A 16,661-nucleotide genomic window follows, 5' to 3' on the forward strand; every position below is an offset into this window, starting at 1 on the left:
AATTTGCCTGGAAAAAAAAAAAGAAATAGAAAACAGGCTGATGTTTAAGTCATAAAGAACATATTGCCTTTGCATAAGAAACATAGAAAAAGCAACTAGTTGTTACATTAATAAAATTCAGAAATTCAGACAATTCTGAGACCTGATTGTTTTTAAAATGAAGTTCAAAACATTTGGAAACTAGGAAAGATGTTAAATAGAAGGAAAAATATAATTGAATGCTGTACGATCAGGAAGAAAAAAGAAAGATTGAAAATGAAGTGGCTTTCCAGCTAGATAAGAGGTAAAAGAAAAAAAAATTGAGGTTAACAAAACTATAGTCAGGAAAACTGTCATTGCCTGGGTGAAAAGAAAGTCATAATTGGTAGAGTACAAACTCTCAGAGATTTATGAAGTTTTCTATTGTATCTGATTTTTAAACTCAAGCACAACCAGTTGAGGAAAAGGGTCAGCTTATCATAAAGCCAGAAAAGAGAAGACTAGAGGATGAAAGAAGTAGTCAGGAACATAAACTTAAGACGAAGTAGAAAGAATGTGGCATATTAATTTTACCAAAGTGCTATGACATTGTGAAATATATATTTGGTCTTCTTCCCTGTTTCTTGGTGTATGCTAAAATTCTTAGAATCGTCAAAGTGCTGTCTTTTTGTATGCTAAGGTTGACTGACACTTCAGAAAGACAAAGGCATGATTAGAGGGTTGGGACTTTCAGCCCCACCCACCAACCAATGTCTAGGGAGGGGAGAGGGGCTGAAGGTCAAGTTGACCACCAATGGCCAATGGCAAAATTAATCATGTCTCCATAATGAAGTCTCCATAAAAATTCAAGAGAACAAGGTTGAAAGAACTTCTGGATAGCTGAACACAGGGAAGTTCTTGGAGGGCAGCTGCACAGAGAGGACACTGCAGCTCCTCACCCTTTCCCCATACCTTGTCCTAGGCATCTCTGCATCTGTATCCTTTGTAATATCCTCGATAATAAACTGGGAAATATAAGTGTTTCTCTGAATTTCATGACATGCTCCATCAAATTAATTGAACCCAAAGAGGTGATTGTAGAAACCCCAACTTGAAGCCAGTTGGTTAGAAGTTCTGGAGGCTGGGACTTGCAACTGGTGTCTGAAAGAGGGGGCAGTCTTAGGGACTAAGCTCCCAGCCTGTGGGATCTCCAGGTAGATAGTGTCAGAACTGAATTTGAGGACACTCATCTGGTTTTGGATGCTTGGTGTGTGGTGAACAAAACCCACACCTTTGGTCACTGAAGTCTTTTGTGTTGATGATTGTTGTGTCGGTATAAAAGCAGAGGAAAAACATGGTTTGAGAGTTTTACTGGAAAAGGTACTTAACAGACACTGGCTAGTTTAAGAGTCATTGTGGAGGTCAATTCCTGGAGATTGAGGGAGAGTTATAGGATTATCTGTTCATCAAAAGGGAAAAGGAAACCCTGGTAATTAAGGAGCTGTCACTCGAACTTCAATGCCCAGAAAGAAAAGAAGGAATCATCAAACAATCACTTTGTAATCACAGAGAACTGAACAAAGACTAACATGCCTTTCAGAGAACAATCTTGTTTTGTAATGAAGAGACAGGAGCGGGAGATAAAAGAGACTTTAAGAGATACAGACTACATGCATTTCAATAATATTTTTATATTAAATCAGAAATTGTTTGAACTGTTGACCTCAGTGTTACAGTATATAATATGAATACAGTCTTCAAAGTTATTTGAATTAAATAGATTTTGTTTCAAAAATTAAACTCTTTATATGCTACAAATATTTGAGACATTTTCATCTTCAATCACAAAGGAATTCCACCTCTTTTGATCAGCACATAGGTGATTTCACACAACTTTAAAGGACTATCATGATATTAAAATAGTCTACATGGCTCTCCTAGTCTTTGAAGCAGAATGTCTGTGCACATAAATAATCATATCAGTCACCTCTTTAAAAATGCTGCGGGAGAAGAAATCTTGCCAAAATAATTGCTTCACTTTTGCAATGAAGAATAGACTTAATCTTGGCCACCAATTTAGCCTATTGATGCGTTTGGCTTAATTCCTCTAGAATGAACCCAGTGAGTATTATAACCTATCATAAAGAAAGGACAACATACTATCATCCCCAAATGTGCTATACATTTACTTGGTATCCATTTCCTCAAAATCAAATGGCATTATTTACCTCAACTAAGTGCAGGTATCTGAAATGAGTATCATACATGAGGATTGCTTAGAGCTTTTCACCACAGATCACTGCTATACTTCACTTTTTTCTCGACAAGAAAGTGGTTATTAATTTAAGATTCTAACAGTGATCAGGACTTGACTTTATTTAGAAACTCTCCTAGATAAATCCAGTAGTTATGAAGCATATGTATTAATGCTTTGACAAAACCATATCACAAAATCACTAGGAAAATCTGAATTAGTAGAAACTAAATGTATGAATAGCACTTTTTGCAATGTGAATTTTTACTTATTTAGAGAACTATAAAACTTAAAAAACAATAATGGCCCATAATTCTTGTATCACTATAACACCTGTTTTCATTTAAAATAAGTATGTACAATACAAATTAAAAAATAAAACTCCCCCCTCGCCCCCTAGTACTTTCTCCTAAATTCAGGCATGTTAACAATTTCCTTGTCACTTTCCAGAAATATTCTATGCAGAACCAATATTATATCTATTTTATTTTTTCAAATCTGCTGGTAAAATATATATTATCCTGTTTCTAGCTAATTTTGTTTAATTATTTGACATCATTCCACAGTAGCAGATATACATATGTATTATTTTGACTGCTATGTAATATTTCATGATACCATAATCAATCAACCAGAATTGATGGATACTTACATTTTACCAATGAGTTGGTATTGAGGAAAAAAAAATCCCATTCTAAATTTATATCAAGGGGATGGAACTGGAAGACATTATGATGAGTGAAATAAGCCAGGCACTGAAAGATAAACTTTACATATTCTCAATCATTTGTGGGAGCTAAAAATTAAAACAATTGAACTCACGGAGATGGAGAATAGAAGGATGGTTACCAGAGGCTGGGAAGGGTAGCAGGAGGAGGGTAATGTGGCTAATTAATGACAAAAATATAGTTAGATAGAATGAATAAAATCTAGTATTGGATAGCACAACAGGGTGACTACGGTCAACAATAATTTATTGTACATTTTAAAGTATTTAAAAGTATAATTGGAATGTTTATAAATGATAAGTGCTGGAGGTGATGGATACCTCATTTACCCTAATGTGATTATTAGACACTGCATGCCTGTATCAAAATATCACATGTACCTCATATATACCTGCTGTGTACACATAAAAATTAAAAATGAAAAAACATTAAAGAATTGACTGAGCCATGAATAAAATTAAAATTTCAGTTAATTTTTTAAGTCAAAAGAGTTTTCTCAATCTCAAATAGAAAAAAGATATAGCCCAATCAACTTACTTGGGGGATTAAAAGTGAAGGATTAGGGGAATAAAACTATGGTTCTGAAACCCTCAGTTCACTGCAATAGAATAATCAGGTTAAATGTACTCATTCTGGAAGTAGCCTTAGAGATGGTAGGAGTGTGTGAGGCTCATCTGCTGGCCCAGAGAACCAAAGGGCACAGGAATAGATTGGGGACCCACGAGACAGAAATGGAAGAGAAAAATATGCTCAAGAAAGAGAAAATGTCCATTAAGGTGATGAGGTTGGAATAATTGTTCGAAGACAGTTAAAGGCACAGTGAAGCTTGTTCACAAGAGACTGGAGTCTCTGTGCACTTAGAAGTGGCTAATAAGACAGGAGTTCATGGTGGTACAGGAAAGGGAAGGCGTGAGCTGGAAGCAAAGGAAAATACTAAGAAGCACACACTTCGCTTCTCAGAAATGTGGACGGTTTTCATGGAGAATCCTTGTTAACGATGTGCTTTTTTAAAATTCATAATCCATGAATGAGGTCTTTAAAAATATATTATGTAGAATAAAATATATTCTTTTAGCTGAATATACTATCACTCTAAAAGGTTTTCCCAAATCATTGATTTCTCCAACAGTATCTCCCATTACACAAACCCCAGACCAACTAATAAAGAAAGGAATAGGACAAATTCAAACTAAGGTTCTAGCAGCTGTAGATTCAGATAATATAATACAACATAATATAATTTAATATATTAACTATATGTATATTATATAATAAGTATTTTATTAATCACCATGAGTTTCTCTTTAATCTTTGTAGAAATATACAAAAAGTTCTATTCCAGTTTGAACAATTTGAAAAAAAATTATGTCAAAGTAGAATTTAATTACTAGATCTAAGAAGCAGAAATTGACCTGAATACACTAAGAACTCAAAGTATGAGAATGCTATTACTTCTCTCAGTAAAAGCAATAAAGAAATATTTGCAAAATTCTTACATTGCAACCTCCAAGGTGCATAATAAAGAGCACTAGCCATATCAGCCAAATATTTATTTTATTTACATTTAAATACAGATTTTGTCTTCAATAATTTTTTTCTTTGAACTCTAAGTCTCTATGAGATATTCAGATATTCAGTTAGGATATTAATAAAATAATCATTTAATATTTCAAAAATGTAGCTTTTAACTATAATGAAAATGATCACCCAGAAATATATAAACAGCTTTGTTATATAAATTTCTATTAAAAATTGATTATCATATATGTATATCATAGCAAAGTTAATTTGCTAAATAACATTTTAAATAAACTCATCACTTTTGTGGTAACTTAACCACCTATATGCATATAGAGCAGGTTTATTTGTAAGTCAATATATTAGTCCGTTTTCATAGTGCTATGAAGAAATACCAAGACTTGGTAATTTACAAAGGAAGGAAGTTTAATTGACTCACAGTTCAGCGTGGCTGGGGAGGCCTCAGGAAATTTACAATCATGGTGGAAGGAGAAGCAAACATGCTTCTCCTTCTTCCCAAGGCGACAGCAAAGAGAAGTATATGTGCACAATGAAGGGGGAACCTCTTATAAAACCATCAGATCTCTTGAGAATTAACTCACTATCCATAGAACAGGATGGAGGAAACCATCCCTATGATTAAATTACCTCCCACCAGGTCCCTCCCAGGATACATGGAGATTACGGGGACTGCAACTCCAGATGATACTTGGTTGGAGACACAGCCAAACCATATCAGTCAGAAAGCTTAACACCCCATCTCTCTTTTTTTGTAGATTGCTCAAAAATACATTTTTAATAGATTCAAATCCAAAGTATACTTTTTAATGGTTCAAATCCAGAAAGTTAAATGTATAAATAAAAATATATTTATTTTATAATTTAACAGATTCAAATTCAAACACAAAACCTCATTATCCTACATTCTATAATAACCACCAGAATTGGCAAATCAAGGGACTTTTCCCCAACCAGTTTAATTGACCACAGAGGGAGAATTTATGAGTTTCTCAAGGTCAGGAGATTGCTTGAAAGTACAGTCAGGAAATAAAGGAAAAGAAACTGTCAAAGAAATTCTAGACTGGGAGGAAAGAAAAGTAAAAGTGGAGTTTCACTCCTAAGCCTGAGAATAACTGACAATGCCTCAAACAGATATATATAGATATATATGCCCCCACTATTACACAGTCCGTCTCTTCTCTCTCTCTCTCTCTCTCTCTCTCTCTCACACACACACACACACACACACATGCTCTCTTTCTTTCTTTCTATCAGACCATTGTAGGATGGACCATATTAACATAGTTGAGACATATATCCATATGCCAATGAATCTTTGTATAGGTATTCACATTTCACTTAATTTCCTCACTTTCTAATATTCATGAATTTAAACTAAAAAGAAATACAATATTTGGTTAACAACAGACAGACCAGATAAAAAATAAATGGTATTTAATTCAAAATTAGGATTGTTGGGTAAGTCACAGATAGGTGAGAGAGAAGATTTTCAAAGTACCACAGAATGCTATTATAGTTTTAAGATACCTAAAAGGATCAAGTTTTGTTGTTCTCTTCTTTGTTTTTTAACCAACTAAAGGTAAATATTTAAGGTAGACTGTAAACTGTGTGACAAAGTTAAGACTGAAGTAATCCCCTTAAGATTCAGGAGAAGAAAGCAAAGATGGAAGTAATCAGGTTTTCACAGACTACATAAAATACCTTTTTACTATGTCTTCTCCATTCCAGCAGGGAAGTCCATCAGTAGCAGCTAATTCATTAGCACAAAGCTGATCAGCTAGACCTCCATAGAATGACCTGTACAGTCGAAGGCTGTTGATAAATTCTCTAAATGGAAGAAGAAAGAAAACAGTTAAAACCAAACATTCACAATAAAGGCCATCAAAAATGATATATATTGTCATACATAATGTTTAGGATGTAATTTTTATATTGTTATGCATAATATTTAGAATATAATTTTTTTCTCTATTTATTTTCATATATTTTAAATACTTTTCTTACCACTATGATGAAAACACATTATCTTTTTTTTTAAAAAAAGCTAGTATTTGAAATTATTCTTGGAATAAAAGTGTTCACTGGGTATGAATCTTATATAACTCCACATCCAAGAGGTTGGGAATAGTACGTACTGACGCACACAGACAGACATCACATCATTTAGTCTCCCTAAAAGTTCTCACTATCTGCTGTCATCTAAGCCACTATAAGCGTATCAATAATTTTCTTTTCCCTGTGGAAAATATCAGAGACTTACAACATGCCAAGCGATCGCTTACTGATGAAAAGTGTACTAGGTTATTTTCCTATTTGGATATTCTTGGGATCTAAGAGCATAAAGTAATGTCTTTATTAAATATAACCCAAAACCCAGAAATGCAAGATATTTCAGAACCATGAAAATAAAAGTTAATGAAAGGAATAATATTCAAAATATTAACTAAGATTTTTTCCTCCCACACTATTTTGCTTCTCCATATCAATTATGGGAGGAAAATTCAACAAAAAGTAGGTTTTTTTTGTTCTGTTTTGTTTTAACTTAGAAAGCAAAAACTTTGGAGTTCTAAAACCAACGCTTTGGAAAACCAAGAACTTGAGTTTTAACATTTCAAAAGGCCAAGCCCTAAAGGCCTTCATTATGATTTTTTTTTTGACATACACAATTGTTTTGGAAAAAGAAATGAAAAGCCCTAGCCTGATCATAGGAGATGCTCTCTAGATCAGAGGAAGGGGCAGAAGAAGGAAATGTTGGAAGGAAAGTAAACTTTAGAAATCCATGGAATAAGCAGTTAAAATGTAGCATTATGAAACGCCATTCCTCATTAAAATTTAAAATATAATTTGTTTAAAAATGAGATCAAAGAAGGGTAATTCTAAATTATAGCTGGAGTAACTTTTTTTTAATGAAATTTCATTTCTTCAGCTCTGTTGCTCAATTTCATTAATTTTTAGTCATCTCTCCTATTATTTTTATTTTATTTTATTTTATTTTTTTAAGAGATGATACCTTGCCATGCTGCCCAGGCTGGATACAGGCTTATTGGTTTTTAAAGAACTATTTGTGAATATTGCTGGAGTTGATTTGCAAAAAAAGATAAATATTATTTTCAAATATGTAACATCAAAACTCAGAATATAAGAAAATAAAAAGTTTTTAGTACAAGTATTTGGTGAGTATTTAAACAAGTTTTTAGAAAATCTGGACAAGATAAGTGATAAAGTGGTTGCAAAAAGCACAAATCTGACTTAACTCTAACTTAGATTGATGACAACAAAGGCTTTATTTTCTTGATAGCACAGTAAGTATATCACATATTTACTACTTTAAGTCAGTTTCCTTTGCCAGAAAATAAGTCCCTCAAAGATGGCCATATCTCTACTAATTGGAATGCATGAACAAATATCAATTTATATGTTGCAGCTACCAAAACATAATTGAGGAAGCAGACTAATTCTTTTTTAGAAAGGTGGGGTTTAATGAATGGCAGAATATGTGACTCCTGTCCTAAATTTTATTCAATATAAATGATCACCTGTTTGGAATCAAAGGATCTTCTAGAAGTGAACAGACCAGGCCCAAATTGAGGGAATGTTGAGACTTTTAAACTGATGATGAAAAACTGAATATATTTTTATGGACCCTAAATCAACTACTTCAGTCCTGGTGGGCAGGACCAGGTTCACTTCTCCCTTCACAATCAATAGATCCTCAGGGGGAAAGCGATGTGTCTTTCTTTTCCAGTCCTCCTTCCCATGGCTGTACTGCCTTTGCATTAGTCCAAGCCCTTACCCTCTTTCTCTGGACTTACTACCCTAAGATGACATCCTTCCAATCTCTTCTCATTCTCAATAACAGCCACTTGCTAAAATTCAAATTTGATATTCCACAGATCATGTTGAGGGACTGTGTTAAGGAAAACCGAGTCCACAAGGGGCATGGTTTCAAAAGCAAGCGCTTCCCAGCGCCATGCCTCCATCTACTTCCCATCCGGCAACATAAAATTCTTTGACTTTCCCACGGGGCTAGATGGAAATTCCAGGTGAGCTTATTTGTTCAAAAAGCCCTCCCAAAGCTCTAGAAGGAAGGGCCTCTGTTGTGGACCTAGCAGCCAATCCAGTATCAAGGTCAAAGACCAATCACTTCAGAGGAAGTTTGAAAGACCTTCTCTCATCGGACGAGAACATAAATGGGACGGGAATAAGTTCAGCGTTAAAAACCCACTGCCCCTTACCTGTGTGGATATCCCCTCCGGATTCCCCTCCCAGGGCAGCCTGGGAGCTCTCTTGCTCCTTCTCTCTTTCTCTCTCTCTCTGCCTAATAAATCTCTCTCTGCTAAATTATTTTGGGTCCGTGATATTTATTCCAACAGTTCACCAGGCCTCCAGGGCTCCTTCCCCCGTTCCTGGGGCAAGAGAGGCAAAGGACCTGGGCACAAGAGATTGGGCGTCTGCATTAAACTGGAAGCGTCTTTGGGATGCCCCTGCAGCTCTGCTCCCATCCCGGTTACATCTTTGGCAATTGATGGGGAGGGAGCTGAGCCCCTGCGCCCCACCCCGGTTACAACATTACTCACTTAAAGTCCTTCAAAGGCTTCTCCACAGCATGATATCCAAGTTTCTTGGAAAGATGTGCAAAGTACCTTCCCATCTTAATTTCAGCAATAACCCAAATCATACTTTAGGGTCCCACAAAAGTGAGGTACTTTCTGTTTCCCAAACACACCTTCGTATCTTTGCACATATTTATTCCGAAACGATTGTATCCTAGAAGATTTCCACTCATTCTATGAAGCATGGCCTATCAGTTGTTGGTCACAAAGTAATAAACACTACTGAGTACTAAGTTTTTTATGGGCATTAAGGATTCACAGGTACGCAAGAGAGCCCCTGCCTTCTAAGAACACATATTCTGAGGAAAACCTATAATAATAATAATAAGACAGTGTTAATAGTGCAAAATTTTAATACAGAGAGGTATTTTAATGCAGAGAAAAGATTTTAATTTTAATGCATGGAGAAGATATTTACAAAAGAAGGTAGCACTTCAGTGTTCAATGAAAAATAAACAAGCAAACCAAGCAAAAAGCCAGGATGAGTAAGGGTAAGAGGAAAGAAAATACAGGTTGTACGCAGTTTCATTTGTGGGGACTGTGTTTATGGGAATGAATTATAGTAAAATGATAAGAAGAAACCATTTTCTCATCAGTCTTACTGATCATCATAAGATGTTTCTGTTTTATTCAAAAGGCAGTCGGAATCATTAAGTTTTCCAGCAAGCAGGCGTCATCATCATCATGGCAGCACTTTGGGAGTAGAAAAGCAGTGAGATCACTTAGGTGGCTATGATGGAGAAGGGGAAAAGCTGAGGAGGTGAGAAAGAGCCTGTTAGTGAACAGAAAAACAAGTGAAAGATGTGAAGGACATTAGAAATCCAGAATTGACAGGTTAAAGGAAGAGTGTTAAGATAATACACACAATTTCTAATTGCATTTTCCCCTGCTCATGTGAGGAGATGGTCATGTCATTCCCAAGATAAGAAATAAAAGAAGAGAAATCTCACCTTCTCAGTGTCCCACATTATACTTATGATCGTTTTTATCTTGCTCAATATTTTCATCTTTCCAAGGCACACATCACTTTCTAGCCACCTATGCATGTAATATACGGATTGATCGGGCTTCATTGTTTTCATCTGTCTCCAGGCTCTAGCATGAAAGATTCAGGCGGGCAGACATTTTGTTTATTTTGTTTGTTTTGTTCACTGCTATAAATCATAGAGCAGTGGTGTTGCATATCGTAGCCCCAATAAACAGTCATCAAATTAATAAATGAGTGAAGACTAAGGAATTAATGATTTCATTCTTAACATGTTCAGTTTGAGATTTCTTTGGAATGTCTAGATAGAGAAATCAAATAGAATGCTGCTTTCAAACTTACCAGGGGTACATCTCATCAGGGGATCTTACCAAAATGCAGATTCAGATTTAGTAGTTCTGGGGCAGGGCTCAAGGTTGCACATTTCAAAGCAGCATGCAGGTGGTGTTTATGCTACTGGTTCAAGAACTATGCATATCATGAAAGTCTGTGTTAAAGATGTGACCTTGGAACTTAGTGGACTGGAAATGTGATGTGACACCCACCACCCAGACAGGTAGTGACTAAAATAATGGACATGGAGAAAATCCCTCAGGAAAGTAATATGCAGCAATAAAAAGCCAAAGAGAGCTGAAAGTGGAAAGAGCAAAGGAAGAAAACCTCAAAGTTAAAGCACTATGAAAACTAAAGAGCGAGTGAATTTGAAATTAGAAAGATTCTTCACAGTACAAAATGCCATTCTGAGAGGTTAAATAAAATTCTGAAAGTGTCCTTCATATGTGGTGACCACAATTCTTATGGACTGAATTGTATCACCTCGTGCCACCACCACAAAAAATGATGAGTTTTTATTTTATTTTATTATGAAAAAATTCATAACTGTTTGTGGTAGTGACAGGAGGTCATACAATTAAAATCCTAACTGTATTTGGAGACAGGGCCTTTAAAGAAATAATCAGGGCTTATGCCTATAGTCCTAGCACTTTGAGAGGCTGAGAAAGGAGGGCTGCTTCAGCCTAGGAGTTGGAGACCAGACTGGGCAACATAGTCTGACCCTGTATATATATACATATAAAAAATAAAATTTGAAAAAATAAAAAAGGAGAGCCAGAAGTGGTGGCTCATGCCTGTAATCCCAGCACTTTGGGAGGCCGAGGCGGGTGGAATTCAGGAGTTCAAGACCAGCCTGGCCAAGACAGTGAAACCCCGTGTCTACTAAAAATACAAAAATTAGCCAGGTGTGGTGGTGGGAGCCTGTAATCCCAGCTACTAGGGAGGCTGAGGCAGAGAATTGCTTGAACCCGGGAGAAGGAGACTGCAGTGAGCCAAGATTGTGCCACTGTACTCCAGCCTAGGTGAGATTGAGGCTCCATCTCAAAAAAAACAAAAAAAGAAAGAATCAGAATTAAATGAGTTCATATAGGTAAGTGCTAATCCAATATGACTGGTGTCCTTATACGAAGAAGAAGAGACACCAGGGGCATGCAGGCATAGAGAAAAGGCCACATGAAAACACAGGGAGAAGGCAGCCATCTGCAAGCCAATGACAGAAGCCTCTGAAGAACCAAACCTGCCGACACCTTGATCTTGAACCCTTAAGCCCAGAACTGTTGAGGAAATTCATTTGTGTTGTTTAAGCCACCCAGTCTGTGATATTTTGTTATGGCAGCCCTAGCAAACTAATAGAGGAATTAAAGCATTGGAAGTAAAGCAACAGACTTCACATTTGCTGTACAATGAGCACTAGAAAGAGCATGGGAAACTCTTAAGTGGAGATTCTGAGAAAGAAAAATTAAAGACTTGTTCATGTGTATGCTCATTTCAATGTGGAAGACATTTGAAGATATTTGGGTCTAAAGAGAAGGATATAAGACTTTGTGTTTATTAGTGTGTTTCTGGATATTCTAATTGTTTACCTTCTGGGCACACAGCTGCTTGGAAGTTAGCTTTGGTCATGGGACTTGTTTGGGGTTGGAATAAATGTAGGCAGCATTTACGTATGCTCCTTCTAGGCTGAAGGAGCTAACAAGGCTCTGCCAGCTTCCGTTTCCCTCTAGCACGACGATTGGCAATGTTTCCGAGGAAGGCTGCTCTGTCATTCTGGGTCCTAAAGCCTAGGCAACTTAAGCAGTAATGGCCACTGATCTGAAAAGGCACAGGTTCTAAACAGAAACACAGTGTTATTGTTCTAAACCAATGTTATGTTGGGGTAGTTTGCCATCGCATTGTAAGTTAGTCTCTCTTGGTTATACAACAATAGGAAAAGAAAATTAATAATTGATTAATCAGAAATTCGCAAAAGACAGAGAGGAAGGGCTATTGAAAACAGAGTGGTTAACTTTAAGTTTTCTGAGGTTAAAATAAGGGAAGAAAGTCTGTGTTCATATTAAGATGGGTTTTGGTTTGTAAAGACAGAAATTAGAGGGAGATCCTACTTTGGAACACTATATCCTGTGTTTGGCAGGGTTTAGGTGGCGGGAATTAAGAGCAGTGTTGCAAAATGTAGTTGCATTGAAGAACCAGGGATCTACAGTCAGAATATTTATTAAAAAATATAATTGAGATGGTGGTAAAGAAGGGGATTAAAACACTAGTAGTCATAGTGAACTGGTCAAAAAGATTACCTTACCTACTGCCACAGAGCCAACTAATGTTGGTCCTGTTATCAGAATTCACATCTCAGTTCCCAGCTCAGTGCTCAACCTACTACACCACTACACCACTACACCACAACCTACTACACCACTCCTTTTCCAGTTTTACATGAAATATTTCAACGAACAAAATATTATATTCTTAGAAAGACTGGAAATGTAAGTTGCTGGGACAGTGACTACATTCATCCAATTATTTCTCTACAGTTATGAGAATATTTCTCGTTAAAATTAGGATCATAATAAACGCAGGGAGATGTTAACAGTCCCATCTAATTATCCTTTAGGGACTTTGTTTCATATGTCAGTTGCTCATCTTGTCCTTGAAATATCTCTAGTACACAGAAATGAAATATAAATATTAAGAGTAACAGTTTGACAATATTTAAAAGAAAATAGGAAAATGTTCCTCATCTGAATATTTATTCAAAGCCTCTATGGTCTGGACAAATAAAAATGGGTAATTTCTAGTTTGGGCTTGTAACAGTGTGGCATTTGGTCCCTTTGCCTCTATTTTTGAAGCTGAATACAGAATCAGCATTAGAAATGAACCATACAGGCCGGGCACTGTGGTTCATGCCTGCAATCCCAGCACTTTGGGAGTCTGAGGCAGATGAATCAATTGAGGTCAGGAGTTTGAGATCAGCCTGGCCAACATGGCAAAAGCTGGTTTCTACTAAAAATACAAACATTAGCTGGGCACATTGATGAGTACCTGTAATCCCAGCTACACGGAAGGCTGAGGCAAGAGAATCGCTTGAACCCAAGAGGCAGAGGTTGTAGTGAGCTGAGATTGTGCCACTGTACTCCAGCCTGGGCAATAGAGTGAGACTCTGTCTCCAAAAAAAGAAAAAGAATTGAGATATACAACTTCTCTGCTCCCCGCTTTTAAAATCCTAACCCATTTATATAAATGTCTTTATTAAAAAGTCAAAAAATAACAGATGTTGGCAAAGCTGTGAAGAAAGGGCACAGTTATACACTGTTGGTAGAAATATAAATTAAATCAACCTCTATGGAAAACAGTACGGAGAGTTTTGAAAGAACTAAAAATAGAACTACTATTTGATCCAGCAATCCCACTATTGGGTATTTCCCAAAGGAAATCCGACTATTTGGTATTTGGAAATCCTCTTATCCCAGCAATCCCACTATTTGGTATTTACCTAAAGAAAAATAAATTATTATATCAAAAAGATACCTGTACTCATATGTTTATTGCAGCACTATTCACAAAACCAAAGATATGAAATCAACCTAAGTGTCCATCAATGGGAGACTGAATAAAAATGTGGTATATATACACAATGGAATAGTATACAGCCATAAAAATGAATGAAATAATTTCTTTTACAGCAACATTGATGGAACTGGAGGATATTATGTTAAGTGAAATTAATCAGAAACAGAAAGTCAAATATCAGGCCGGGCGCGGTGGCTCACACCTGTAATCCCAGCACTTTGGGAGGCTGAAGCAGGCAGATCATGAGGTCAGGAGATCAAGACCATCCTGGCTAAAACAGTGAAACCCTGTTTTTTATAAAAAAAAAAAAAAATTAGCTGGGTGTGGTGGCACGTGCCTGTAGTCCTGGCTACTCAGGAAGCTGAGGCAGGAGAATTGCTTGAACCCAGGAGGTAGAGGTTGCAGTGAGCCAAGATTCTGCTATTGCACTCCTGCCTGGGCAACAGAGCGAGACTCCATCTTAAAAAGAAAAAAAAAAATAGAAAATTCAAACATCACATGTTCTCACTCGTAAGCGGGAGCTAAACAATGGGTACTCGTGGACATAGAGAGTGAAATAATAGACACTGGAGACTCAGAAATGTGGGAGGTGGAAGTGGGGTGAGGTATGCAAAATGCGTACAATGTACACTGTTTGGATGACAGTTACACTAAAAGCCCAGACTTCACCACTACACAACATACCCATGTAATGCAACTGCACTTTTACCCACTGTAGCTATACAAAATTTAAAAAATAAGAAACAATAAAATATTTTGCCACGGCATAAGAACTCTCGACCCTTTACCCTAAGCCTCATTCCATGACAGTCCCCTTTCTCTCTATGCACACACACCAGCCAAGGCCCACACGCTTACACACACATTGCATAAAACAACTCAATATTTGCTGAAGAAGTTTCCAGGCTTAGCACATCCAGTTTCCTCCCCGCAGAACTGCCTTCTCCTTCTACTTTACTCTCAACTCCTACCCTTCCTTCAAGATCCTGCTTAAACCTCACCTCCTCTTCAGCTCCTTCCCTGACCAACGGGTGTAGCAATTGGTTCATCCTCCATTCTCATCTAGCACCTGACTATGGCTGTATTACAGCCCTTGCTCTCTAGCATTATCATTCCTCAGTTTGCCAATCTCCCTTCCCAATTAGTGAACGTGCTTCCTAAAGACAAGAGCCATGTCTTCCTCAGGTCTCCAGGATTTGGACCATAGCTTGGTACTCAACAGGCGCTCAACAAATTCTTTTTGAATTAGCCCCCAGATGAAGTCTTAGTTTTTAACAGCTTCTAGAATTAAAAGCTCCTACAAGAGAGACATTTTCCACAAGGATAGCGATAATTTAAAGTTCTTTAAGTGCACAGGTGGCTTGGGAAACTTTAAATGAGGGGACCTATTCCTGGATTCTGGCAAAATATCAGAGAGACCTTTCTGGTGTGTTGCATTGAAAAATAGAAGGAATCTATAAGATATGATAGCAAGCTGGGCCAGACTCTACTAAACGAGCTCAAGACAGCTCCTATTTATATGTAATGTTGAAATTAATACATAGTGACACATTAGTATTTAGTCGCACTGCTGTGTAAGATAGCTATCATAATTAATACATCACAGATATGCTGCATTATGAAGGCAGAGATAGAAGGAGCCTTAGAGATCAACTGTTCCAGCAGCTCTCTGTCCTATCTACACGCTGTCATCACCAAGGAAACATTTCAAACTGTACACCTGGAGTTCTCCCTCAAACAATCAGATTTATTGGTCCAGGGTGGGAACTGAGCATTTGGGTTTTCTGAAAGCTTCCTAAAGGAGCCTAACATGCAGTTTGAGAACCAGTGACTTTGTCCAACCCTCTTATAAATAACTAAGGTGAAAATGAGAGAAATAAAGAGACTCATGAAAAGCCACTTAGTTATCAGTTAGTGAGGCATTTTTTGATACAGACTTCAACATCCTGTTTAATTAATTAACTGAAAATATCATACTTAGCAATATCTGGCTGACACTGGATATTTGATTAATTGAGGTTGAATACATCTTTAGACAGAAGAATATTTCCACCTGTTTCCAAACATTTATGGAAATTATCACATTTCAAAAACATACTCTTTTGCAGATCGTTAGATGAGAAAAAACAGACACGTCACTTCTTGCTGACAAAAAGCTGCCCTGAGAATGCAGTATGTTCAGACAGGAGTTATCTATACATGTTGACCAGTCTAAAATGTCTGGCACAGGAAGCAGGCAGTGGGGTAAATTGTAATCACTGGCTAATGCCCAGCTTTGTACCCTGTGCTAGCATAGTAAAGTAGGAAAAGGAGCACAATTGCTCATTCATAGCCTGCAGCCTTGTTTGCCCTGAGCTTACTGAAGGCAGGGGAGAAACATGGACTAGCATAGTTATTGCTTCATTGCTTCCCATGCCCTTGAGGCCAACAGCACCAAAAAGGTCTCCCGATACATCACATGGTAAAAAATATATATAAAAGGGAATGCAATCCACCCTGATGTAATTGTTTCTGAATCTGTTGACAAAGGAATGCCAATTACTACTGTTAAACTGAGTAACACTTCCAACTGGCTATACTATTATAATTGACTTTAATCATGTTTAATTATAAAAGTCATATATCTTTTAGTAAGGTGTAAAATAATAAAAAGGTACACGGCCAGCCAGTCAATTCTATGCTTTCAC

The 16,661-nt window shown here is 36.9% G+C and overlaps 1 protein-coding gene across 2 annotated transcripts in view; it reads right to left on the minus strand.

Annotated features, from left to right (window-relative positions):
• The window catches only part of GPC5 (glypican 5), a 1,393,669-nt gene that overhangs the window by 1,034,063 nt on the left and 342,945 nt on the right, over positions 1 to 16,661 (minus strand). For both annotated transcript variants that reach the window (XM_012456307.2, XM_064362249.1), the window contains exon 5: positions 6,181 to 6,306. In XM_012456307.2, the coding sequence (XP_012311730.2) occupies positions 6,181 to 6,306 (126 nt within the window). The remainder of the gene's footprint in view (positions 1 to 6,180; positions 6,307 to 16,661) is intronic.

This window comes from Aotus nancymaae, unplaced genomic scaffold (assembly GCF_030222135.1).
Source record: "Aotus nancymaae isolate 86718 unplaced genomic scaffold, 86718_ANA_hifiasm-v0.15.2.pri h1tg000048l, whole genome shotgun sequence".
In the NCBI taxonomy this organism is placed as follows: domain Eukaryota; kingdom Metazoa; phylum Chordata; class Mammalia; order Primates; family Aotidae; genus Aotus; species Aotus nancymaae.